Source organism: Fusarium fujikuroi, chromosome FFUJ_chr02 (assembly GCF_900079805.1).
Source record: "Fusarium fujikuroi IMI 58289 draft genome, chromosome FFUJ_chr02".
Classification (NCBI taxonomy): domain Eukaryota; kingdom Fungi; phylum Ascomycota; class Sordariomycetes; order Hypocreales; family Nectriaceae; genus Fusarium; species Fusarium fujikuroi.
The window spans coordinates 1,740,087-1,765,054 of record NC_036623.1 but is presented as its reverse complement, the minus strand read 5'-3'; the positions used below and the strand labels follow the sequence as shown (position 1 = coordinate 1,765,054).

The window sequence follows — 24,968 nt, the reverse complement described above, 5'->3', positions numbered from 1 at the left end:
GCAATTTCAATGAGGAGAGTGGCCTCGTTCGAGCTTCACAGCTCCTTCTATACTACAGGATTAGTATACAACAGATCTGATGTAGTTGGCAGATCTACATGAGGAGGTAGTTGGGCTATCGTAACCCTCCACCGACGCCATACAAAAAATATGATCCTTTTGAACACCAACAAATGCGCTTCTACCACTCTAATTTTAATAATACCCCCAGTATATGATACATATCATCATCAGTCGGAAGTTGTTTATTTCTTATCCTTATCATCAGATTTCTTGCTTGAGTCGTCATTCTTGCTTGAATCGTCATTCGCCTTTTGGTGAGCGGGATTATTGGTCAGTGTGTGCCAAAGCGATTTGAGGAAGCCCTCATTCTTGTGCGATTCAGGGTCATTTGGATCCCTTGGAAGGTCAGTGTCAATTGCTCAAACCGTTGAGGCTGCAATTAGTGCCTTACCTGGAAGAACCGACGCCCATCACGCGCTTGGCAGTCTTGTCGTCCATTTCGTCGGCAAGCAACTCGGCAATAGTTCTCTGGTTAGCCGTCAAATACTTGGGCATGCTAACTCGGTATTCAACACGGAGATCACCGTTGACACCACGTCGTGAACCGAGACGCTTCATTCCCATACCGGGAAGTGTGATCTTGTCACCAGTGTTGGTGCCAGTGGCAACCTTGACATTGACTGTTCCATCCAGAGTAGGGATCTCTGCATGGCCACCCAGTAAGGCTGTTGTAAGAGGAATATTGGCAGTGTAAAGAATGTTGGAGCCGTCTCGACGGAACTTGGGGTCCTTGGTGACTCGGATAAAGACGTACAGATCTCCATTCTGGCCACGAGCATTGGGGTCGGAAGATCGGCCAGTAGCAGGCGCGTCACCAGCACCGTCAACTCGAAGTCGCATACCGTCCTCGATACCGGCAGGGATATCCACCGTGATTGACTTTCTCTCCCTCACAACGCCATCTCCTGAGCATGTCTTGCACTCAGCTCCCTTGGGAATAACCGTACCAGTACCATCACAAGTTCCGCAAGTAGATGCCATTTGGAAGCCACCCTGCATGAAGTGTACTCGAGTCCCGGTTCCGTCACAAGCACTGCAGGCACTCCTCGATGTGCCGGCCTTCAGACCGTTACCCTTGCATGTGCCGCATGTGCTGAGTGGTGTGAGCGAAATCGTCTTGCTGGTGCCTTTCGCCGCCTCCATAAAGCTTATAGTAGCTTGAACTTCGACATTGTCACCGACCAAGATCTCCTGCTGATGAGCTTGCTGTCGTCCACGGCGGCCAAAGCCTTGTTGTCCGGTAAACGCTGAAAAGATATCCTCGAAGTTGACGCCGCCTCCGAAACCTCCCTGTCCGCCAAAGCCGCCGAATCCTCCTTGTGTACCGAATCCTCCAAAGCCAGAGAATGGATGCCCTCCACCGAAACCACCACCACCGCCTGGTGCACCTCCCCCGCTGGGATCGAAGCCAGCGGCACCGAATTGGTCGTACTGCTCGCGCTTCTTGGGGTCGGACAGAATCTCGTATGCGGATTGAATATCGGCGAACTTATCCTTGGCCTGGGGGTCCTTATTCGTATCGGGATGGAACTTTTTCGCTAGGCCGTAGTATGCCTTCTTAATCTCGCCGGCCGATGCACTCTTACTAACACCAAGAGCTTGGTAAGGATCCTTCTGCTGGACGGCACTTGTAGCATGGAACAACTATCACATATCAGAATGTAAAATTTTATCAATTGGTATCGAGCTACTCACCCGCTTCGCTGAAGGAGCTCGAGTCCTCTTCCTCAAAGAAGATCGGTTTTCAGAGCCGGCCCGCCATGCCGCAGTGTGAAGCTGGGCACCTTTCTTTAAACACTGAAGCTTAGGTGCATTTTGCGCCAGCACATGCGCAGGAGCGGCGGCCTTCGATATCAAACTAGGATTCATCTTGAACTGCAGGAATTCATCTGACTCTAAAAAAAATACAGAGAAGTGCAAAAGGTGCAACGAGGGAAGAGTGAAACGTCACGAGCAACTAGCGGAATAGCTCGTGCTTCTCTTTTTTTCGAGACCTATCTCGAACTTTTCCATGGGCAAGCCTCAGGCATCCAGCTTCGTCATAACGGCCGGCTTCGGCTGCGCTATACACGGAAGCTTATTGGTCAATATGTATTCAGGAACACTGGAAGCCGATGATAGAGCAGCTCGCTCAGGAACTAATTTTTATGATGAGTTGAGGCAGGGAAAACTAGTAAGATAGTCAGACTTTGTGATCTCAAGTCTAGAATTTTTTCCACATGTCATATATAGCTAACAAATTAAGAATAAACCCAATCCTCGAATATCATCGCAAAGATATCGGCGGTTGTCTTATGCCGAAAGTACCCCGACTAAGATAGCCGAACATTTAATATCATGGATGAGAAGCCGAGAACAGGCTATAGAATGCCGTGATTCTTGACAGATCACGAGTGGTGAGTCAGCAAGATCAGTTGTCATTTTCTGTGCAGGGCGGACTGTGAACAAATGACTACCTATGTCCTCGCCTGTCCTCTTTATTGAGTAGGTAGGGGTCAGGTTTTGAGCTAATGATCAATTAATGGCTTATCATGATAACTCCCCGGGGCAATGCCAATGTTCCATTGTCAATCACTGACAAACTTTTGAAGGAAAAAAAAAAAAGATTAAAATAAAATCACAGTTAAATAGCAAAACAACGAAACAGATATAAGAGAATAATAGTGCTAGTACGCGCTCTCTATCTGAAAGAACGCATAGTCCCTAAATCCTTCATGAGCCTTTGGGTATCCAAAGTACCCTGAAACATACTGGTAGTTTAAAGCAGCCATTGTCTGGCTCTGCTTAAAGTGGTATCCTTATGACGTAATCTGAATCCGCGCAAGACATTCAAGTCTACCTATGTCGTGACTCCCCGTATGCACAATGCAATCATGCCTATATGCCTTTGCAGCCCTTTGTTAAAAGAACAAAATTCGCAAGTCGCTGGAAGCAAAAGTGCTGTAACGCTTGCGTTCAACTCCAAAACTCCATACCAATGTAACCGTTCCTTGCGTAAAATCCATCGCTTATAAGCGCCCTTATTTTGCAAAAGTCGGGGTCTTGCCTCCCGGGTGTGGTTTTGAGATGCGACTAGGATCGTGGCGAATCTTGTAAATAAAATCGACTATTACGTCGTTCTCTTGCACGCCCATTCCATTAAAATGTTTACGCACGGCGAGTGCCAGCTGGTCTTTGCTCTGGCGACGAGCTTGTCGGCGTCGAACCATTGTTGGAGAATGGATGCCGATGCCATTCGGCTGCGAAAGTATCCATTGGCAGTATGGGCTCGAGAATGAGCTCGGCGTGTTCAAGCGATGCTCACGACGGTAGGCATGGAGGATATCTCGGTCGAAGGAGGCCCAGTGCAGCTGGGAGGAAACTAGTTAGCATCTCGAGGCAGAATCAGAGCGACCATGGTCTGGTAAGTGTTGCAAAATGGTTCGATAAATAATTGAGACTTGGGGCTGGTTTTGCGAAAGAGAGCTACAGGACGACAGAATAAAGCAGATAATTCGACAATACAGTGCGTCAGGTATCCTCTAGCAATCATTGTATACTCGAAGTCTTCCAACCATCTATCGGGGGCGCGACCGTAGATCATGAGGGAACGGAGGGGGTTGACGAACACTAGGGGGAGAAGGCTCAGCTGGTGGTTGAGGGGGAGCAGCGGCCGTAGCATTTTGGACTTCGCGAAGGTGAGAGTGGTTCTGTTGGCTGGCGTTGCGACGCATCTTCGTTGAAGTATGGCCATTTCCACCCTTTTCCTTGGAATTGGGTGTGTCCGCCTTGTCGTCGTGATTGCGGGATGATTTTGCGGGAGGCATGATGAGCTGCTGAAAGATGTGTCGATGTTATTGAATTGACTCGTCGCGGCAAAATGAGAGGCTAAAGGGAGGAGAGGTTCGATCACATAATAATAGAATAGGTACTGGGTAGTTGCAAAACGATCAACGGTTTGTGGAAGGAAATGAGAGGGGAGAAGAGTTGGCCGGAGTCGGTGCGTGATCACTTATTTTTCGGTGGATAGGTACTACCTCAGGGACCGCCTTACCAGGACTATCGCTGCGATAGCGTGAATGCTGGCGACTGCTTCGCAAGTAGAAACCTCCACTACAAAAGCGGAATAGCCCCTTTGGCGTCTGACTTCTAGTCAGAAGAGTTGGGTGAGTCCCCGCGGAATCTTTGCACTTTCTTTTTTTTTTTTTTTTTTTTTTCGTTAACTTCCATTTTGTCCATAGAATTTAATTACCTGGATTTACTTCGCAATCGTAGGAAATGTTTTGATGTATCGATACGACTCGATATGGTGGAGTTATAAGGAAGAACATGTTTTAAAGTTGCGATTTCTATTGAATGGCAGCCCAGTTCAAGTCAGTATAGCTTGGATATCTACCAACCTAATGAATAAAGAATGAAAACTTGGAGAAATAAAATTTTATGGCCATTGTTTTGCAGGCTGGCCTTTCGTTATTCCATTCTGGCCAGCCCTGAAGTGTGAAACTGACTCCCAAGGTTCCTGGACAAGAACCAATCAACTACTGACATCGGATTAGCATATACATGTAGACCTCAGCATCAGCAGAAAGAGGAAGAGATCAACTCATGAGGTGCGGAAATAAATCACCCCGAGAAACCCTTCCAAACCTTCTGGACGGCAGTCATCCATTTGCCTTTTGGCCTTTACTGTTACTCGTTAGTGTAGGGGGCTTGCGATGTTAAAGAGCTCCATAAACTCAACGGCGCCCCCCCTCATTGAAATGTTCCGAAATCAAAGAGGTAGCGAAGGGCTGAACTTGAATTCAATGTGAAAAGAGCCTTGATGTTCGGAGAAGCGCCCTTCATAAGACAATCAATATGCTCCAACCACGGTTGTAGGCTTTTGAGCATGCGATTGAGAAATTTACTGCATCATTATAGCTGGACCGATATCGCTACCACTCGTCATCGTGAACTGATCGTGTGCCCATGAAGTACCAAGATTTTTGTTCCCTTCTGTCCTTCTTTCATGATACAACAACCAAGTCTCAAGGATCCAGTCTCGACGGAGAATCTCCGAAGCACTCGAAATTCATGAGCTAATAAGCAGCCTTAAGAGCACATGGTAAATTTGGAACGACTGCATCAACATATGACGAACCAGTGCGACAGCCTCAGCCTACAGATCATTGAGCCCAAAGGTCGTCACGAGACTACCATATGCCCATTCTATGTGGGACCTTGTCCAGACTAAAAACCACCCCCACGCAGTAAAGCTTGACTGCTAGTGAGTCAAATCAATCAATCACTCGTCACTGGTACATCGCAGAGCGCGGCATCGTCTTAGCCTCAGTGATCGCCTTGGAACCGGAGATCTAAAAACCCCCATCACTCCACTTTGTGATCCGGCCGCATGGAATACAGAGCTGTAACTGCCGATCGATTCACATTTGTCAACACGCAGGACCCTCGAATCATGTGGATAAAGTATCACTTTGGCTGATGACTATGGCCGAAACATCTCGATATCCTCTGCTATTGGGTTGCGATGAGATGCCAGTTCGTGGAGGGTCGTTCCGGACACCTGGCTTTCCATTTCTGGCTCACCGAAAAGGCTGTCCAGACCCAACAGCTGCAGACTCAAGGATGAAAGGCTACTGCAACTTGCCAGAAGGATCACCGACGATGGCGTCTCGGTCGAGAACGGGATACGTCGTACTCCGTCGTTGTTGGATCTATTGGCCGACGGTCGTGCATGTTGTCGTAATTCCAGCCTCACGAGGGGCAATCGATCAGACTCGATGGAGAGAAACTCGACATGGTGCAGTGTGTTACCAGTTCATGCATGAGGCAAAACGTCATGTCTTGTGGGACGACATAGGCGATCCCTCCAGCTGGAACTCTGGGAGTGTTGAGCAAGACGTTTGTAAAAGAAATTCGTGACACCGTGTGTATATTCAACCGGATTGTTCTCACAGATAGGGCACCACCAGGTGTAGGGATCTTCCCCGGACTCCAGATCATAGCCTGCAGGTTACCTATCTACTCCGCAATCCATTACGTTGATCTTGAGATTTCCATGAGTGAATGGAACTCAGCGCCTGCATGTTTCACGACCAATAAAGAGTCCCTGAGATAAGGTCCAAGAGTTTGGACAAGGAGATGGCTAATTAGGGCCGCTTACATAGGGGAGGGACCTGCATACCTGAGGAAATAGTTGCAGGCGAGCCAATACAATCCCCAGCCAAATGTATCAGCCGCTGTGGAGAAGCATCATTGCAGAAACCCGGGGTTTTTTTCGTCAGGCGACCTGTTAGCGTTCAGAAAGTTGACGAGTCTCAAAAAGTGTCTTAATTTTGAGAAACATCAACAGTTTTGAGTATTAGGATAGGCGTCATGTCGTGGTCCATGGGGCTGACAATCACTAGCCAGATATCACAGGTTTTAATCGATTTCCAAGGAGCCGATGAACAAAAGCAAGTCTCTCTCTACTACTACGTAAAATTGACAATCAGTTTAGAGAACGAGGGATTGGGTCATCCTCGTTAGCATGTAATAATGGTCGATGGCGTAGCGACTGCAGCCTATGATCTTGATGCTGCCATTATTAGATATTTTATTTTTTACAGCTTTCGGCTTCGATTTACGAGAGTATGGAAAGCTTAATCTCCAGAATGCTCGATAACCCCAGTGACTGAAACATGATCAATAATACTAGATTTTCCCTAGGTTATGTTTACGGCATCAAAAGCAAAGAGACAAAAATAAGCTGGTGCGTCATTGCTATACCCAGTAGTCGAATCACGTTGTGGGTCAATGATCGACGACCTTCATGTTGAAGATTGTAAGTTATAACTTACTAAGAGTTGAAACGGTTGACGAAAGTCTTTTTTGCTACGATTCTCCAACTCATGCAACCGAGGAGTCAGATTGCCGATGCCTCCTGGTTAATTAGAGCACCATACGGATAGATAACATGAACTCGGCTCGAGTTTAAAGGATTACGTACCGAGTATTGCTACCTCAGATACGCGTCCGTCCTGGAGCGTTGGCCATCTCCCCACCCCGATATTCCGGGATGAAGCGCACTGCTCATGCCACCATTAAAGAGCTGATGACACACGAAAGTGGGCCTAAGACGGCCCGCAGGCTAGCATCATCGCATCACGCAAGGGCTGGTGTACATAATGCCAGCGTGACAACGCAAATGGGAGCCCGGAGTGGCCCGTGAGATGTCGGCTTCCATCATACCCAACTTGGCTTCGGGGTGAGTGGTCCGAGAGATCGTGAGGCACCATTCATTGTAAACGGTTATTGGACGTAGTTGAGAATCCCAGGCTGGGGTTATTCCAGATTGGGTAAACATTGATTGATATTGGGGTCGATGAAGAAGTCATGTCCACCTCCTGAGCTGTAATGTTGGTTGGTCGGACCCATGAAATGTCTCACAAAATCGAACCAACAAGGCCTCGAGCCTTACGAATTATTTCTGGCCATGGCTGCTAAACGTAACCAGAAAGTCACACTTGTTGGTGTCTATGCATGTCGCAACGGATCTCAGCTCTCGGTGAACTGCCAAGATGCGGAGCCCAAGTGCTCACCTACAACAAATCCTGAGTGAAGAGATTGATCATGGATGCCCGGTCAAAATGTGAGCAGATGTTATCACATCGACAAAGCGCGATATCCCTGTACAGTCATCCTCCCCGGAGCAAGGGTCCTCACAACCTGGTATATGAGTTCATGCGTTGCTTGAAAGCCCTCACTGATGAGATCTTCCTCTCGTCTTTTACCAAGACTGGAGGAATCTACAGCACGCATTTTTACCGTCTTGTATCTCTTCATGATCAGCAAAAGTCATCGGCAGGTCGGACATCAAAGATGTGAATGAGGCTGCGCTAGTGGTTTACGCAGGGATATGGAGGTTGCATGGAGAGAGGCGAGGGTGGAGAAGCGAAGTGGAGGAGAAGACGGACGCTTAACCGAGAAGGCAAAGACATGGTACGAAAAGGGTTCAGGCTCATTTAGGATGGTGAGCGTGGATTGGACATTGGGAGACCCTTGTATCGCAATTCAGTGAAGGTGTCGAAGCCTCGAAGGTAGGATTCTGGTTATCCAATTTTGATGGGTGAGACTCGAGAGACTTGAACATTTGAGGGGCTCCATCCTTTTTGTTAAAGTCAACGACCCCCCACTCTCTACCCGCACCCACGTTCCCCAGACCAAGCTCCGTCTTTTCTTCAGTTCCGTCCCGTCCATCCCACGCTTTTGCTCTGCGAATGAAGCTTTTGGTAAAGCGACTACTACAGTGCACTTGCAGTCCAGCCAGTACCTGTACTTGCTTCTTCTGGCATTCGAGACCCTTTGATATCTCGAGTACATACTGCACTGCGTTGGTTTGCTTTTGCTGAGCGTGCCTGAACTCCTATTACTGTTTCTTATTTGTGGTGTAAGCCCGTTTCATCTCTGTTCCTGATTATCTCAGCCAGAAAAGTCACTCAACTCAGGCTGTATCTTTGTCGAGTGCCTCGCTCTCATCCTGTTGTTCCGTCTTCCGTTTCTCTCTTCTCTTACAACCCCTCGGCTTCCAGCATCCTTCTGTCACACTTGTGTTGCATTCGTTGCACATCTGCGAACCTCATCTCAAGGTCGGTAATTGTATAACTTTCTCTACTCATTCTCTCTCTGTTCACGTCTCATCTGCCCCTCCGCATCCTCATCCTTGAACGGCGCCACTTCAGACAGCAAGGACCACACTCGGGCACGTCTACTTGTACCACGAAATCACCACATGCTTCGAATCGGATCATTGCATGTGAGCCACGAGAAAATCATGGAATTGTCGTTGTCTACCACTGGCTAGATCATATCCAATACTGGGCCCAACCCCTTTGTATCCGTCCCTGCCGTACGTCGTTCGACTTTGCTCTGTCTGCCGGACGACGATGAGTTATACCTTCTCGAAACACTTGTTCAAGGATGATCCTGTCCCTCATCAGTCAAATGTTCCGTGTTCCTGTCGAACGTTACACATAAATGAGCAACGACCTCAAGTCAACTCCGTCATACAAGCCTGGTTTCCTTATACAAAAAAAGGAAGAAGCCTCAACCGGCGCCGCAACAACGCCTCGACCACTATCACGTCTGCATCTTATCTTCTCTCCACATCATGAGATATACAGGCCAGCAATACGACAACTCACAACGTTTACATGACCAACTTTAAGATGGTCTCTCGGCATCACCCCGTCTCTGGTCTCCAGTCATGGTCCCACATCCCGGCCTTCCCCAAGCTGGCCCGTCTTTCTTTGATCCACCTCAATCAATAGCATCCTTGATATTAGCCGCAAAAACACGCGACACTTATTGCTTTCACTGCTAACATTAAGGGACCAGTTCAGCTCCAAATTGACCCCATTAGCTTGACCCCAAGATCAAGTCTGGTTTTTTAATCGCGTGCTGATCTTTTGTTGTTCGCGACTCTTGGACGTACAAGTCACGCCAACTCGACCACATCGATTTCCCTTTCGGTCATGCGTTGATTGCAATATCCTATCATTGCGTAGGGGTCCTAGAAGTAATTATACGATTTAATTCCGCCCAGTCCCACCTTCGCGAACCCCGGCCATCACGACCCCGCTATCCTCGGTGACAGACCCAACTGCCACGCTTTGCGACTCTAGCGATTACCAACCGCCATCCTCGAGCCTTGGCCTACCACTGCCTGGCTGGTGGATTCTTAGCCTGTCGCTTTATAGCACGGCTCGACTTGTCTGAGTCTTTTCCCTAACACAAACATCGCATCGCCTTCACTTCATAGGCTTCCTGTTCGGACATTGGGTATGGCCTCCGTTATAACAAATAACGTGAAACCTACCCTTCCCATATCCCCGGTCAGCTCCGGCGCAATGGGAGCTCAAAATATATCGCCTCGCGACACTTCGGATCCCACAGGTCGCGGCCGACGAAGAAGTCGCTCACCCGCAGATGATGGCGCGGACCAGGTCATAAAATCAGAAGGAAATCAAGACGGACCAAATGGCGCATCTTCCAACTCCGACGGCCCTGGCCCTGCCAGAAAACGAAGACGGAGCCGAAAGGGCCTGGACAAGAGGTTTGAATGTAGTGCCGAAGGGTGTGGGAAGAGCTATTCAAGAGCGGAACATCTGTAAGTCTCGAGTTTGTGCAACACTGGGCGGTCCAAGCTGACATATGACAGGTACCGGCATCAGCTTAACCATAACTCTAAACAGACCTACCACTGTACTTTTCCTAACTGCACACGGACTTTTGTCAGAGGAGATCTTCTCAAAAGACATATGGACCGACATGCTGCGAAGGGCTCGCAACTCAACCAGAGAGATTCTATCATGGCGCAATCCATAGCTCCGGGTCAATCAAACCAACAAGTTCAACCTCCTAATTTCAGTCGGAATAATTCTATCGATTACTCAAAGCACCAGCAGACGAATATGCCTTACCAGACACCACAAGTTCAAACACCTAACCCATATTCACCCATGAATAATACTCCAACAGGCATGTACCCTAACGGAGCCCTGCCAAATGGGATGGATAGTTACATGTCCCCGACCCAGGGTTATGATAATCGCACGCCACAACTCAGCCAACCACAATCTCCTTCAATTCAGCAAAGGCCGTCTATGTCTGCCAGCAATACACCATTCAACATGATGTCTCCAATTGCGAATCAGCAAGGGTTCCCAAATCAACAGAACATGTCGCAGAATCATTTTGTCAGCCAGCAAAACGTTATGCCCATGACCCTCCCTCCGGCTCAGTACCCCAACGGACAGAATGCTACCGTAGTTACTTCAGCGGAATATTCAGAGCCAGGAACCACGCAACCGAGCGAGATGATGATGCTGGACCAGATGGCCATGCCGGCAACTGTTCCTGTCTTCGGAGAGGGAGGTGATATGAACAAGTCACCCTACGTTGGAATGCCGGAGGACTTTATGGCTTACCTCTTCAACTCCCCCAGTCAAGCCATGACACCAGTGATGGGCCCGAACTACACCAAGTCAGTAATTCCTAAAGCGTAACGGAAATTGTACTAACTTGAAACTAGTTATGCGGAATTGCAAGGAAGTCAATTTAATATGAATCTTCTGGGTACAGATAGCAATTCACTTGGATACTTTCCAAGCGCTCCTCAGCAGGTAATGGCTGTCAACAACCTTCTTGATCAACAAGTTCCGGAAGCCACGATATCTGAGGAAAAGAGTCAAGAGTTATTCGACTTCATCAAAGAACGCTTCCATGACAACAAGCATGCTCCACCCGATCGTCAATGGGCCGACCTGCTTGAAGGTGATCGATCAAATGGCGAGCATATGTTGAGTAAGAGGATGATGCAGGCTTACATCGGTTCTTATTGGTATCACTTCAGCGATCAGATGCCTATTCTTCACAAGCCTACTTTCTCTCCTGACAAGACACCGAACTTATTGCTCCTCGCGATGATGGCCATCGGAGGGGCTTGTCTCGACAGGACCCATGGACACAATGTGACGAGAGCAAGCGCCCAGCTCTCCAACTTTCTTGCCTGGCATCTCCGTTGGGACATCTTCATGGACGTTAGCTTCAGGCCGCCTGCGAAACTGTGGATTTTCCAGGCTTTGATTCTCCTGGAATTGTACGAAAAGATGTTTGCGACAAGAGAACTCCACGAACGGGCCCACATTCACCATGCGACCACTATCACTCTCATGCGACGAGGACGATCTCTGATCGGCAAATCTGCACTGGACTCTCCGCCGAACCCTCGTGACGTATCCAATGGATCTCGGCAGTCCTCCACGTCCAGCTCGACAGGGACAGCTGATAAATGGTGGGAGCATTGGGTTACAAACGAGGCGACCCGGCGTGCAGCATTCGCGGCCTTCATTGTTGATTCGATCCATGCAACGATGTTCGGTCATTCGGCAGTCATGGTAGCTCATGAAATGCGACTGCCTCTTCCTTGTGACGAGTCTATGTGGCGAGCCGGCAGTAGTTCTGAAGTTTGGAGGATTGAATCAAACTTGATGTCAAATGGCATCAAGCCAACTTCATTCCTGGAGGGTCTTAAGAGAACTTTGAGCGGTCAAGATGTCCACACAACATCATTCGGTAGAACAGTGCTCATGACAGGCCTGTTAAGCGTCTCATGGCACATGCACCAGCGGGATCTTCAGGTCAATGTCCTAGGCGGCGGCATCATCCAGGCTCTTGGCGGTCGTGATCGATGGCGGGCTACTCTCACTCGAGCATACGACACTTGGAAAGCTGATTTTGACAAGCATCTTGAACGAAGCGAGGCCGCTGACCCGTATCGAGACGACGCTACTAAGAGGCAGGAGTTCAACGTCGTATTTGAAAGTCGCACGGTTTTGCACCATTTGGCACACATGGCCATGCATGCTGATATTGTGGACTGCCAAATGTTTGCACGAGCAAAGCGTCTACTTGGTCGAACGATTGGGCCTCAAGAGTTTAATAGTGCTCAAAGGCGAATCAAAGACCACTGGGCTCACTCCGCGAGGGCGAGAGATGCAGCCTTTTACGCTATCAAGTTCCTCTGCTCAGTACTTGCTCCGGATCAAGTATCTGCAGCACATGCGGGCGGATACCACCTCGATGAGCCTTACGACGCCCGCGACGATGTTCTCCTTAACCGGCCTTGGGTGATGTACTTCGCTGCCCTGGTTGTTTGGAGTTATGGATTCGCGCTCGAGGGACCTTGTCCCAACATTCCGCTACCTACCACAAGGCACGAGAAGCTGCAGCATATGAGGAACTACTTTGTCAAGTTCGGTGGCATCGACAGTCCCGGTGCACTACAAGGTCGATCAGGGGTCAATGCCAATACAGCCCTTCTCATGGTCCTCAAAGACACGTTTCAGGTATGTTTTCTGAGCTTCAAGGCTGAGCGGTAACTAACAAGCTTTTAGACAACACGTTGGGAATTGCTTCATGAAGGATCAGCTCTTTTAAGCAATTGCATTATCCTTAATCAAGGCGGAACAATTGATTAAAATGACGGTGCTCGGCTCCCTGTTTCAAGAAGGCGTAAAACTGTTTGAGAGCTGCACGAGTTTGTTGGGCTATGCCTATAAGGACAAGTGAAGGAGATTCCTTCGTCCTTAGGAGGATGAATAGCATTTACGACGGATATAAAAGGATATTGGCGCATGGCTACAGAAGGCTTACAATTGGTATGAGATATGATGGATTCAGAACAGCATGGTTTACTTAGATGGAGTATGCGGCTTCTTGCTTTTGCTTTTTAGAATACCCCAGTGTCGTTTTGCACAATATGATGGTTTTCGAGCGGAATGTCCTAAGAAGAAATTGCTCCAATTGTTTGTGTAAAATCAAGGTATGGGTGAACGGATTCGTCAACTCCTGAGATATTATCCACTCCAAACTCGAACGCCATTGTATCAAAAAACAACAATCAGTTCAGAACATGGCCATTTGTGAGGCTCTCCTCTAAAGGTAAATTCGCCTCGTGGAGGAGAGCCGTCAGTTCCTCTCCTGCTGCAGCCCCCATCTCTTCGTCTTCGTCGTCCTCGTCCTCGTCATCTTCGCCGGTGTACGGCATTTCTCCCTCCGGATCAGTCTCGGAGTCTATGTCAATCAGAGTGCCGTATGGCAAGAAGAAGTCGTTTGGGAGAAGGTCGTCCTCCATGTTTGCGACTTGCGCGAGGGTCGCGCCCTTCCAGAAGGCTGTGGGACCTGCAGGTCCGTGAACATCGTAGTCACTACACTCTGCATTAGCGTATTGCTAGAAGGTGAGTGTCTGGTGCTATACCTATCGAACCAATTTCCTACGACGCCTCGGGCGGAGCGTACGCCTCCGATCTGAACACCCTCACTGCGCCAGCGCTCGACACCATGGAAGATTGAGAATGTTGTCCATCTCACCTCGCCTTCTTTTGTCAGGCGAGCAGTGCCTTTGACGTTGAATGTTTCCATGTTAGCTCTGGCTGAACCTTTTCAACTTTACTTTTGGGAAGGGAGACACTCTGCTTACCTCGGATATTTGAGTTGGCATTATTGTCAAACTCATCGTCTAAAGAACGACTAACACCCCGAAAGTGAACTACTGGTAGCTCTTGGCCGTCTTCGGGGCCTGGTTCTTCTACAGATGTAACATTGACTTTCATCATAATAATGCGAGTTGCTTCACCCACATCAAGTGGTGGGCGCGGCGCATCGGAGGTGATGAGTAGTTCGGGATCACCAAAGTTGAAGGCGAAGAAATCGCTATAATCAAGAAAGCACACAATCTGAAACCTTATCTGTCAGCTTAGCTTTCATGGGATGAGCAAGCAGATACGGGAGTATCCTGGGGCCAACGAACGCGGTACCATGTGCCTGTGACTCCGTAAGGGTCGCGGGCCTCGAGTGAAGTGATGTCCCGCGGCGGAGGAGCCATAAAACTGTTTTGAAATGAACCTGAGAACGGGCTGTCCCAAACGTTAGCGAATATTTGTGCAATATGGCGTCTTGCGCCAATGTTGTGGCCTAGAACAATAAGAATAGCCTCCACTTTTTCCCAGTCGACATTGAAAGTGCCATCGTCTTTGAATGGCCCCCATCCTGTGTTCTGAGTAAACTGGCGCAAGTCGTAGACCTTGGAGCAAGCATAAGGATACGTTTTCATGGATCGTAGGCGACCAACGTTGAGGATCGGTCTTGAATAAAGGCAGTGAAGATGGGCACTCTTTTGCTGAAGAGTCCTGTAGCCGTCATCGGATGAGGTGGGCGCAGAGATACTGTCTTGCGTGGGCTGACGGCGCAGGCGGTTGAAAAGTGATGAACCCTGGAGGAAGGCCTCGGCAGTGTCGTCTCGAGAGAAAAGACTTTGAAGGTGAGCGACATTGCGCGATGGCGCATGGGTCCTGGAGAAGTTGATAGCCTCGTCGTGAGATGGTGAAGCATTTTTGAGCAGACGAGTGACTATGTCGTGTACAAATTCGAGTTCAGCTTTCTATATATCCATTAGATCTTATATCAACTGGAACATGGGATTTCTTATCTTGTCTTACCTCAGGGTTGTTGCATATACTTTCAAGCTTCACAAAGTCGTGAATCTCTTGCTCGTAGTCAAGGCTCGGGTTGCTTGGTTCATCCTGAACTGTTTGTTAGGATTTATGAGAGCCTTCAGGGAATACATACCAGCGTATTCATATAGACATCTCGATATAATTTGTGGTTCGTCTTTACTACTGCATAAAACCCCTTAGAGACGCGGGGCAGTATAATAAGGTCGGCTGGGGCTATCCACTGCAATATGTGATGCAGAATTTCAGCTGGAAGCTGCAGAATCGGCGTCGCAGCGTTTGGAGCGTCCATAGTGAGAGTAATATTGCGGTTTGGTTGTGTTGTCTTTGAGAGAAAGTGAATCTTTGAGATGAGGCTGCCATGTAATGACGATATAGAAAGGCTTCTGACGTTACTTCTGTACATGGCATCCATCGGACTTAACGTGCGGAGCTTGTGTGTGTGGTGGGGGTGCGCCTTCAGATAACCGTTCAAAAGCTTACCCTAGAGCGATTTCAAGCTCACGGCATTTGGCACCAAAACATAGAATATACCATGGAATGATTTGTCTATTTCTAGTGTATCTACATCTTGGCCTTGATATCGCTATCAATATTGACTTTTCCATGCTCAGCTGTGGCCAAGAGAAGGTTATCCGATCTCCTTCTCATACTTCCATGCAGAGAGGCCAATTTCTTCCCGACCTGAGTAATCGAACACTCAATTAATACCTCTGTTCCAACTGGCACAGGTCGCATATAAGTGACGTTAAGTGTCCTGCTCACGCCCATATGCTGCCAGAAGCCAGGCTTGTTCACCAAAGCAAGGGGCAATGTCGTACACCAGTCAAAGAGTGTGGCTGCGCAACCTCCGTGCAGGTTCTGCAGCCTGTTGCAATTATCGGGCTGGACTGTATATGAGAATACGCATGACGGGTGAGGTCCTTCAGCATTGGTGGACACGAGCTGGAGATGAGGGATGAGGGTATTAATCCAATCCTAGGGTCATAGTCAGCATCCGAGACGAACCCGAACAAGTGAGAAACCCACTCCTTGCTTGGAATGACCGTTATCATTTTGTGAAAGCTGTAACCAGGTTTTGACTCTTTCTTCTGGGCTGCCCTCTTTTAAGGTCTTGCGATGATTGTCTGTTGGCTTGTTGTCGGACATTTTGTTTGGCCTTTAATGTACAAAATATCGTACTCAAGTGAGGCTGCAGTCACCGAATCAAGATGGATTATGAATTATGATAATAAGTAGCCCCTTTCAAAAAGATATCAAGTTAGAATCCGGGGTATCACATTGAAATTGACATCTGGCTTACCTTTACTTTACCTACCAGTTGACGATACCTCGGTCCGTTGTAAACGCTAACCTTGATGCTGGTTATTGCCCTTTTCAGTTAATGACCCCAGAAGCCGAGGCACTTCCATCGGCCAACCAGCCCGAGCTTGACGTCGTAGTCGCATCCACTTCACCCGTTATCGCAGCTGCACAGTAATCCGGGGTCACTAACAAATTCCACTCCACTAAAGATCTCCTGTCGCAGCTGATCTCCATTCATCCTCGACATTGAATTCATCACCGTCTCTTGTCATTCTTCTACCCGTCCCCCGTATCCTCCAGGCATATCCTAGAGGCAATGGAGTTCGTCACAGCCCTTCGGGGCACCTTCGACGAACAGAAGCCATCTCTATTCGAAGTCCTTTCTGAGCAACAGCTCAACGCCCTCCTCCCGCCGACCCTCCGCTATCTACTTACCATCGCGACGCACCGACACCCGCGATATCTCCTAAGAATACTAAACTCGTTCGATGAGATATACGCTGGTGTTATGTTGCTCGTTGAGCGGCACTACCTGCGCACCCGAGGCGGCTCCTTCACAGAGAACTTCTATGGCCTCAAGCGCGAAAAGGGCCTCCACGCCGAAGTGCCACGCGCGAGCATGTCATCGCCCGATATTGTGCGCGAGACATTGAAACTCACGACTCGGGACGTCTGGAAGAATCTGCTCGTCATCGTCGGCATCCCTTACCTGAAACGGAAGCTTGACGAGAGCTACGAGGTGAATGCGCCAAGAGCTCTTCTCGGTGCGGCATACACGCGAATGCCAGATAACCCGACTCTTCGCGACCGATTCCTATACTACTACCGTTGGTTCCTCAGGAACATATACCCGAGCGTCAATGCCGGCTATTACTTTGCCATGCTTGCTTTCAATGTGGCGTACCTCTTCGACGGGAGCAAGTACCACAGCCCTCTCTTGTGGCTGATAGGAACACGTATTCGAAGAATGTCAGGTGCAGATTACAAGGCCATTGAGGCTTTGACGCAGACACCCGAGACAGGACACAGACCTGGGTGGCGGTCGTTGTTAAACCCCCGCGAAATGGGCCCGCGGGTGTTGTCAAGCTTGTCGATTTTGCTGCCTACAAGTATCTTTGCCCTCAAGTTTTTGGAATGGTGGTATCAGTCAGATTTTGCGAAGCAGCTTTCACGAAAAGCGACTGAAAGTGTTGATTTGCCGCCGCCTGTGATTTCGGCAGATGGCAAGGGAGGCTCCGGCAAGAAGAAGCCAGAAGTGAAGAAAGAGGAGTCAAATGAGGGAGACTCAACCCCTTCGGCAGAAGATGCACCCATCGCCACTCCCTCGTTGCTCCCTGTCTACACAATTCCATTTCCCAGCGATTCGGCATTGTGTCCTATTTGTGTCGATGAGATCGTCACTCCAACAGCCTGTCAAACCGGTGTCGTTTATTGCTATACGTGTATCCACAAATGGATCGAGGGCCAGCATCAGAAACAAGAGGATTTTATGGAGTCGCGCGAGGGCAAGTGGGAGAGTGGCCAAGGGAGATGCGCAGTGACAGGCAGAAGGGTTCTGGGTGGAACTGAAGGCTTAAGGCGGATAATGGTATAGAGAAGTCGACATTTACAGTATAAGTTACTGCATGCGTCGAGTTGGAGATTTTCAAAGTGTTGGCGTGCAATTTTCGATACCCAGGAGACTTGGATGTCTCACCCTTTTAATTGAAGCAGCTCAATGCGGTTCATTATCGTAATTGCATCTCTCGACTTTGGAATGCATGCGCGTCTCCATGTTTCACTCAACGTCTGATTTACCTGTGTCGACACGCTATCATCGACGCCAACCGCTCAATGTCTCACTTTAATCTCCGCCGCCGTGAGGCGATTCAGAGGCCCGCCACACTCTGGCCAGAGAGTCAATGAAATGGAATGTATAAGATGGCGCACAAAGAGATCAACGTCATGCTCCCCGAGGCGAAATGCACCCCAGCCTGCAGACAATGTACAGTTGATGGAAAGCATTGCATTCTCTTCAACTTACCCCTCATGATGCTATTGGCTCAGCATAGAATCTCGTGGTGTCTTAGAATAGCGTCACAACTTCTTGACTACCTTGAATGCGTATGCTTTCAGACGTTTGCCAACCACTACCGAATTCCATATGCGGGTGGTGCTCGCCGTGTAAGGCAATGGACCGTAAAGAAATAAAAGACGAACTGCTGCCCGCGGCTTTTCGAGATGAAACGACTCATCCTCTTCAGACAACTCTTCTACTTTTGTCTATTGTCCTCATATCCGTCGTGAACTACGATGGCATACTCATTAACTACCTCCTTCTTAGGAGAATCTCTCATCTCTGGTTTCGACTGGTTCAATGGCCGTGATCTTTCGAATGGATTCGTACAGTGAGAAAGACTCACCCGTCTCAGGCTTCTTTCGTTACTGACACCATAACAGATATCAGGACCTGGAGGGTGCCGAACAATATGGCTTATACTCCGTGGATCCTTTTAGTAATACTGTTCGACTTAGACCCGACTCCGCTCGGAAATTTGATCTGGACCAAGGAAGACCCAGTATTCGACTTGAAAGCAAGGAGTCCTACCAGTATGGATTATTCATCGCAGATTTCCAACACATACCTATTTCACAATGTGGTACTTGGCCAGCCTGTATGATCTTCCAACCAAACTCTCGAGTGGAAGATGAACTAACATGGTGGATATAGTCTGGGCATATGGTGCCAACTGGCCCAACAATGGCGAAGTTGATATCCTCGAGGGCGCCAACTTGGCTTACACTAACATCATGTCTGCCCACACGGCAGATGGCTGCATGCTAGACCCCGCAGACTCGAATCTCTTCTCTGGAAACCCCCAGAGCTTAGACTGTGCTGTTGGTACAGACAATGTTGGGTGTGGCTTCACACCGCCCGCCAGTGACACTTCCTCTTATGGTGATGGCTTCAACGCTGTTGGCGGTGGTGTGTATGCTATGGAGTGGGACTCCGAGTACATCTCGATCTGGCACTTCCCACGAGGCGCAATTCCGGCTGATATCGAAGCCAAACGACCTGATCCTAGGAAATGGGGACTTCCTCAGAGTTTGTTTGGGGGTTCAAAGTGCAATGTTGACCAATATTTCAATGATATGAGGATTGTCCTGAATATTGTGAGTACTACGATAATGAAGAGGGGAACTTGGACTAATGACTTGTCTAGAACTTTTGCGGCGATTATGGCGAGGGAACCTGGGGAAGTTCTGAAACTTGTCGAGCTCTCGCCCCAACTTGTCGTGAATATGTTGCGAACAACCCTCTGGATTTCCAAGACGCCTATTTTGATGTTAGCTACATCGATGTCTACACTCGCCTGGGAGGAGACGCCCCGCCTGTTGTCCCATCATCAACCGGTGAAGCACCTACCGAGATCTCTATCCCTTCAGCTAGCACTCCTGGCCCCAACACTTCAATCTCAGGAAATACTAGATTCCCAAACAGCACCGCCATCGTCACTCGTCCTCAGCCCAAGGAAGACGAATCCATAACAGCAGAGCCAACAACTACAACTACATTGACAGGCATATCTTCTGTCGAGGTGACTATTCCTGGCTCTGGAACCAACAGTGCAACCGTTAGCTCTCTTCCTGTTGCTACAGGTGGAAGCTCAGTCAACCCAGCTAAGATTGATGATTATGCATATCTTGGTTGTTTCGGATCGCAGACTGGTTTCCAGACTTTCAATGAGAAAGCTGAGAGCGATGACATGACTATTGAGAAGTGCATTGAAGCTTGTAACGGCCTGACTTATATCGGTCTCTTTGAAGGGTGAGTGGCTCAGATCGAAACTCAAAGCGACATTCAACTAACTATTTCTATAGAACCTGCTATTGCGCCTCCAAACTTGACGCCGATACCCGTGCTTTACGCAACGAGTCTTCATGCAATCGCCCTTGTCCTGGAGACGACGATCAATTCTGTGGTGGTATGGTCTCTCGAAGGTCCAAACGAAGCATTCCTCTTCGCCGAGACGCCCCCAACAACATCCTACTCACAGTCTATGCCGACACCAGCGACGCTGGACAGCCTGATGTCCCACCTGGCATGGGCCCTGGTGTTAATGGAACTGCCGCTGGCGGCTCATCAAGTCCAACTGGTGGAAGTGGTCAAGGCAGCTCGCCTGCGGACGGAGTAGATGGCTCGACTGGATCAGAGAGCCAAGCAGGAGATTCTGCTCGAGAAACTGCGAATGGACAAGCTGGCTCAGGTGATGACTCGCCTGCGGCTACTAATAACGGAGTGATTGTCGACACTGCTACAGTCACCGACGTTGTAGCTGGCACTGATGCGGACGCTGTGGTTTTCAGCACTTGGTCTGGCGGCGAGGTTATCGAAGCAACACAGGCCATCCCCGACACAGTTGTCACAAGCACGATCACTTTCTTCACAGTGCTTCCAACGAACTCTGGATCACTTGTACCTCAAGAAAGTATCGTTACCATGAGCTACTCTCTGTGTGACTACTGCGACACTCCCACCTTGATTCAGCCAGCAATGGCTACCAAGGTCGTTGAATGCGACGGCTGTGGCATAAATGGTGAAAACACAGTCACATTGACTGTGCCCGTCCATGTCACCGTCACCGTCACTGGTGCTGGTACCAATGCAACCCAGGCAACCGGCAATGCGGCTGCAGGAGTCTTCCCAGATCAGACACGAGAGATTCCTCCTATTGTGCCAACCGGAATGGGAAGCAATGCAGACGCTGGCCCTGAAGTAACGACGATCGTGATAACATACTTGACAACCCAGCTGGTCACATATGGCACGGAAACGAACTCCGTCTCTACCGAGACAAGAACCTTGCGACGGACGGTTGTCCTTACTGTGTCGGACATTGAGACGATGAGTATTCTGCCTGTACCGTCTCCTGGAAGGCCGAACACACCGATTTCCCATGCTACACCAACACCGGGCGCATCGGGTGCGCCGGCCGTGGTCTCAAGTGCATCATCGAGAGTCGATGATTTCTTTGTTTACTTCGCGATTGTGGCCATGGCAATTCTGGCCTTGTCTCTTTAGGCGCCCTTGGTATTGATTTGATATTTGTTTCATTCATTCTTCTCTTCATGAGGACCTAATACCCGGAAACGTACAGGATATACAAAAACATAGACATGTTTGGTTATGTTGGAAAGAGTACATGTTTGTTTAACTACGATAGTCGATATTCCTTTTGTTTGTCACGACATATTAGAGCTTAATGCAAGATAATACCAACAAGATGATATTTTAAATATTTCCACTAAGTTCTCGGAGTCTATAGTTGACTCGGAAGCGAAGACATACCTTACATATATTTAAACTTGCTTACTTGGCTTTTCAAATTTCAACAACAATCGCCCTACTCTTGACTTTGCCCGAGTTGCCTTTCATCTGCGCAGCATTTACCATGAGACTACCATTGTTACTTCCAGGACCTGACATTAGCCACTTCCAAGCCACGGTATGAAGACCTTGGGCTAGAAAACGCAGATAATCCAACCAAGCCTCGTTAGGGATGAAGTCTCGGATCAGACCGCGACGAGGCCGTGACATGATACGTTCGTAAGTCTCCTGGAAGGCATCGAAGAAGGCTGATTCTTCACCGTAGCCAAAGTGGACGTGGCCGAAGACGTGGAGACGGGGCTTTACGCGCCAAACTTCACGGAGGAGATTACTGTCCCCGAGACCAAGATCAAGATGATGTTTCTAACAGTATGTAAGTTGAAAAGTTGCCACATTCAAACAGTAGAAGCTTACCGGAGGGCAATGGGTGATAAGAATATCAGTTTGCGGAGGTACCTTGCTCAACCAAGGGTGGTTATCTTGAGTATATTGGAAGCTAAAAGCATCATTCTGTTAGTTATAACGGTATAGCTGGATATTTTATAGACTTACGCAAACTCCTTGGGACCAATGCTTGGAATATCCGGAACACCAAAGATATTGACAGTTCGACCCTTTATCTTTTGCACCGTCAAGCCGCTCTCAAGATAATGAAGGCCCTCCATGTTAGGCTTAGCACCTGAGCGTGCATCTTCCTCATGACGACTTTTGATGTCAAACCAACTATCGTGGTTACCTGCAACGACAACCTTGACAGGGTGAGGTTGTTCACGAAGCCAGTCGAGCTGTTTCTGAATATCTGCTACGGTACCAGAATCTGTAAGGTCTCCCGCATGAATGAGAATGTCACCGCTGGGAATGTCGACTTTGAGATCGTGTGTGTCGGAGATGCAGACGACGCGAATGGCGGGCTTGTCACGCGGTGGGTGAAAGGGCCGACCGCGGAGGAGGAGTACAGCGTGGTAGAAGAGGAAAGCGAGATATGTTAAGGGTGATGAGATGAGATTGTCGAGGAGAGTCATGGGCTCCCATTGATTCCGGCGACGAAGGCCTATGCAGGAGAGGAGGCCCATGATGGGCATGTATGGGGTAGTTGGAGCTGGGAGAGTTGAGAATGAGAGTTCAATTGAACGAGAGGTACAAATTGAGATATCTGAGTAACTGAATGAATGAGTGAGTGAGTGAGTGAGTGAGTGGAGAGCTATAGCTATTGATGAGCTGCAGCTGTGATAGCTCAAGGTAAGAATAGTCCGGAGTGACCATAAGAGCTATGGGCTATGGGCGGTGGTGACGAAAGCTCCAGCTACAAACGGCCCCACAATGACGCTAGCTTGACAGCACCCACCCTGCCTCTCTACAGTGCATAGATAAAAGTTCTGACACATCCCGATTATACCCTAACCACCTTAATTACACCCTGCCATTTTACTCTATAATTAACTAGGCAATATTTATTTAATTATAATAATATATATATAAATCTATAGAGAATTAAAAGGAGATTCTAGCTATATAGCTTAATACTTAATATAGTAGCTATTTATATAATAATACTTATTTAGTTAGTTAAGTATTAATTTTATTATATTTTTAATTATATTATCTTTAATTTTAGTCTATAACTCCTCTATAGCTGCAATTAGCTAGTTAATTGCCTTAATAGACTTTAAATAAGTAGTAATTTTAAGATATATTTTATATATCCTCTCTTTAAGAACTTTTTAAAGGTTTTTAATAGGGCTAAGGTTAAGACTATATAAAGGCCAGTCAGTAAGAAAGATTTCTCTTTTTCTTGCCTAAAGATAGAGCTAATTTTAAACTTTTTAATAAGTAAATATATAGGCATTATTATGCTAAAAAGTCTTTTTTTTCTTAATAAAATTAAGAAGATAAAACTGTAAATAGAATAGAATATACTGGCCTATTACTTTCCCTTTTTTAGATTTAAGATCCCCTAAAAGAGAGATAATTATAGACAGTTTATTATAGTTAATTATACTATAAAATATCTATAAATATCTTATAGGCTATCTATAGGCTTAGACTTTATTCTTATAAAGTCTTTTACCTTATAGTATTATTAAAAGAAGCTTTTAAAAAAGAAGTCTTTAGACTTATAGCTTAATAAAATAACTATTTAATATAATTACTATCTATATAATTAATTATAACCTTATTAAAAAACTACTAACTATATTAAAATAACTTATCTTTATAATAGTATTTATTTATAAAAGATTTCCTTAATTAAATAGCTTTTTTAATAAGAAATAGGCATTAAAGTGTAAATCTATATTATATCTTTTTATTAATAAGCCAATAATAAATTATCTTTAGTAATATTTTTAACTATATTTAACTTATAATATCTTTATATAAAATAAAAGGGTTATTTTTAATAAGTATTTTAATATAACTTTTATTTTAATTTAATAGTACTAAAGGCCTACTAAAATATAGTTTATCTTTATATAACTTTTAGGCTTAACTATATTAAATAATTCTATATATTATATAATAACTTAGCCCTATACTATCTATAATATCTTTAACCTAAACTCCTAATTTATATATTATTATAAACCTTATTCTTTTATAAGAAAAATAATATACTTTTTACCTTTATTAGGGCATTTTAATCTATTTAAATAATACAATAAAGTTATGGTGTTAATATTAATATTTTGTTAAAAGCGGGGTTGGACCGGGAATATATCGGAACTTTCGCCGGCCTACTGTAGCCATCCATGGCCATAGGAAATTGTTCCAGGAGGTTACAACCCAGAAGAAAGAGCATCAAGAGTTGATATTACGAACTTGAGTAAAATGAATGAACGAAGGTCATCAACGCTGAAACTTTTCATATATAATTCGTTCCATTTCGACGTTCGAAGGGGCACCTACAACTAAAGGTCGTGATAGTGAGCCAACTCTTCGACATGTGAAAGCCATTGGCATGTTCCAGGCCTGAGTTACCTTCATACGGCAACCTCTCAAGCAAGTCGTGGTAAGAGAAGCCGAGTATCGACGGAGAGTAACTGTATACGGATACTCAATCAGTATATAGAATTTCAGTAAATAGCATCATATCATATGCAGCTACTATATATAACTAATCTAAGGTAATTCTATCATATCCTTGCCATGTATCATATCTTGGCCAAAATGTGCGGTGACGTCGCCTAATGTGCCAATCTCCC

The 24,968-nt window shown here is 47.1% G+C and overlaps 8 protein-coding genes; 3 read left to right on the top strand and 5 right to left on the bottom strand.

The window, feature by feature from the left end:
• Positions 1–245: 245 nt before the first annotated feature.
• FFUJ_04737 (related to heat shock protein MDJ1) lies at positions 246–1,932 on the bottom strand (the record flags this gene model as incomplete). XM_023571941.1 has 3 exons in its annotated part: positions 246–399; positions 455–1,707; positions 1,759–1,932. 3 exons carry the CDS (start codon positions 1,930–1,932, stop codon positions 246–248), a joined length of 1,581 nt encoding a protein of 526 aa, XP_023426163.1.
• A 1,151-nt stretch (positions 1,933–3,083) lies between these two features.
• Positions 3,084–3,869, bottom strand: FFUJ_04738 (uncharacterized protein; the record flags this gene model as incomplete). XM_023571939.1 has 2 exons in its annotated part: positions 3,084–3,413; positions 3,672–3,869. 2 exons carry the CDS (start codon positions 3,867–3,869, stop codon positions 3,084–3,086), a joined length of 528 nt encoding a protein of 175 aa, XP_023426162.1.
• Positions 3,870–9,929: 6,060 nt separating this feature from the next.
• FFUJ_04739 (related to C2H2 zinc finger protein) lies at positions 9,930–13,061 on the top strand (the record flags this gene model as incomplete). XM_023571938.1 has 4 exons in its annotated part: positions 9,930–10,189; positions 10,241–11,065; positions 11,114–12,929; positions 12,978–13,061. The coding sequence occupies 4 exons, from the start codon at positions 9,930–9,932 to the stop codon at positions 13,059–13,061; spliced, it is 2,985 nt and encodes a 994-aa protein (XP_023426161.1).
• Positions 13,062–13,483: 422 nt separating this feature from the next.
• Positions 13,484–15,387, bottom strand: FFUJ_04740 (uncharacterized protein; the record flags this gene model as incomplete). XM_023571937.1 has 6 exons in its annotated part: positions 13,484–13,813; positions 13,861–13,982; positions 14,063–14,318; positions 14,369–15,022; positions 15,081–15,164; positions 15,211–15,387. The coding sequence occupies 6 exons, from the start codon at positions 15,385–15,387 to the stop codon at positions 13,484–13,486; spliced, it is 1,623 nt and encodes a 540-aa protein (XP_023426160.1).
• Positions 15,388–15,659: 272 nt separating this feature from the next.
• Positions 15,660–16,244, bottom strand: FFUJ_04741 (uncharacterized protein; the record flags this gene model as incomplete). XM_023571936.1 has 2 exons in its annotated part: positions 15,660–16,073; positions 16,125–16,244. 2 exons carry the CDS (start codon positions 16,242–16,244, stop codon positions 15,660–15,662), a joined length of 534 nt encoding a protein of 177 aa, XP_023426159.1.
• A 472-nt stretch (positions 16,245–16,716) lies between these two features.
• On the top strand, positions 16,717–17,994 carry FFUJ_04742 (related to peroxisome assembly protein PAS10; the record flags this gene model as incomplete). Its single annotated transcript, XM_023571935.1, has 1 exon — positions 16,717–17,994. One exon carries the CDS (start codon positions 16,717–16,719, stop codon positions 17,992–17,994), a length of 1,278 nt encoding a protein of 425 aa, XP_023426158.1.
• Positions 17,995–18,692: 698 nt separating this feature from the next.
• On the top strand, positions 18,693–21,462 carry FFUJ_04743 (related to mixed-linked glucanase precursor MLG1; the record flags this gene model as incomplete). XM_023571934.1 has 5 exons in its annotated part: positions 18,693–18,787; positions 18,840–19,054; positions 19,111–19,553; positions 19,604–20,208; positions 20,262–21,462. The coding sequence occupies 5 exons, from the start codon at positions 18,693–18,695 to the stop codon at positions 21,460–21,462; spliced, it is 2,559 nt and encodes an 852-aa protein (XP_023426157.1).
• A 300-nt stretch (positions 21,463–21,762) lies between these two features.
• FFUJ_04744 (related to adult brain protein 239) lies at positions 21,763–22,841 on the bottom strand (the record flags this gene model as incomplete). XM_023571933.1 has 3 exons in its annotated part: positions 21,763–22,131; positions 22,183–22,264; positions 22,321–22,841. 3 exons carry the CDS (start codon positions 22,839–22,841, stop codon positions 21,763–21,765), a joined length of 972 nt encoding a protein of 323 aa, XP_023426156.1.
• Between the last annotated feature and the right edge of the window lie 2,127 nt (positions 22,842–24,968).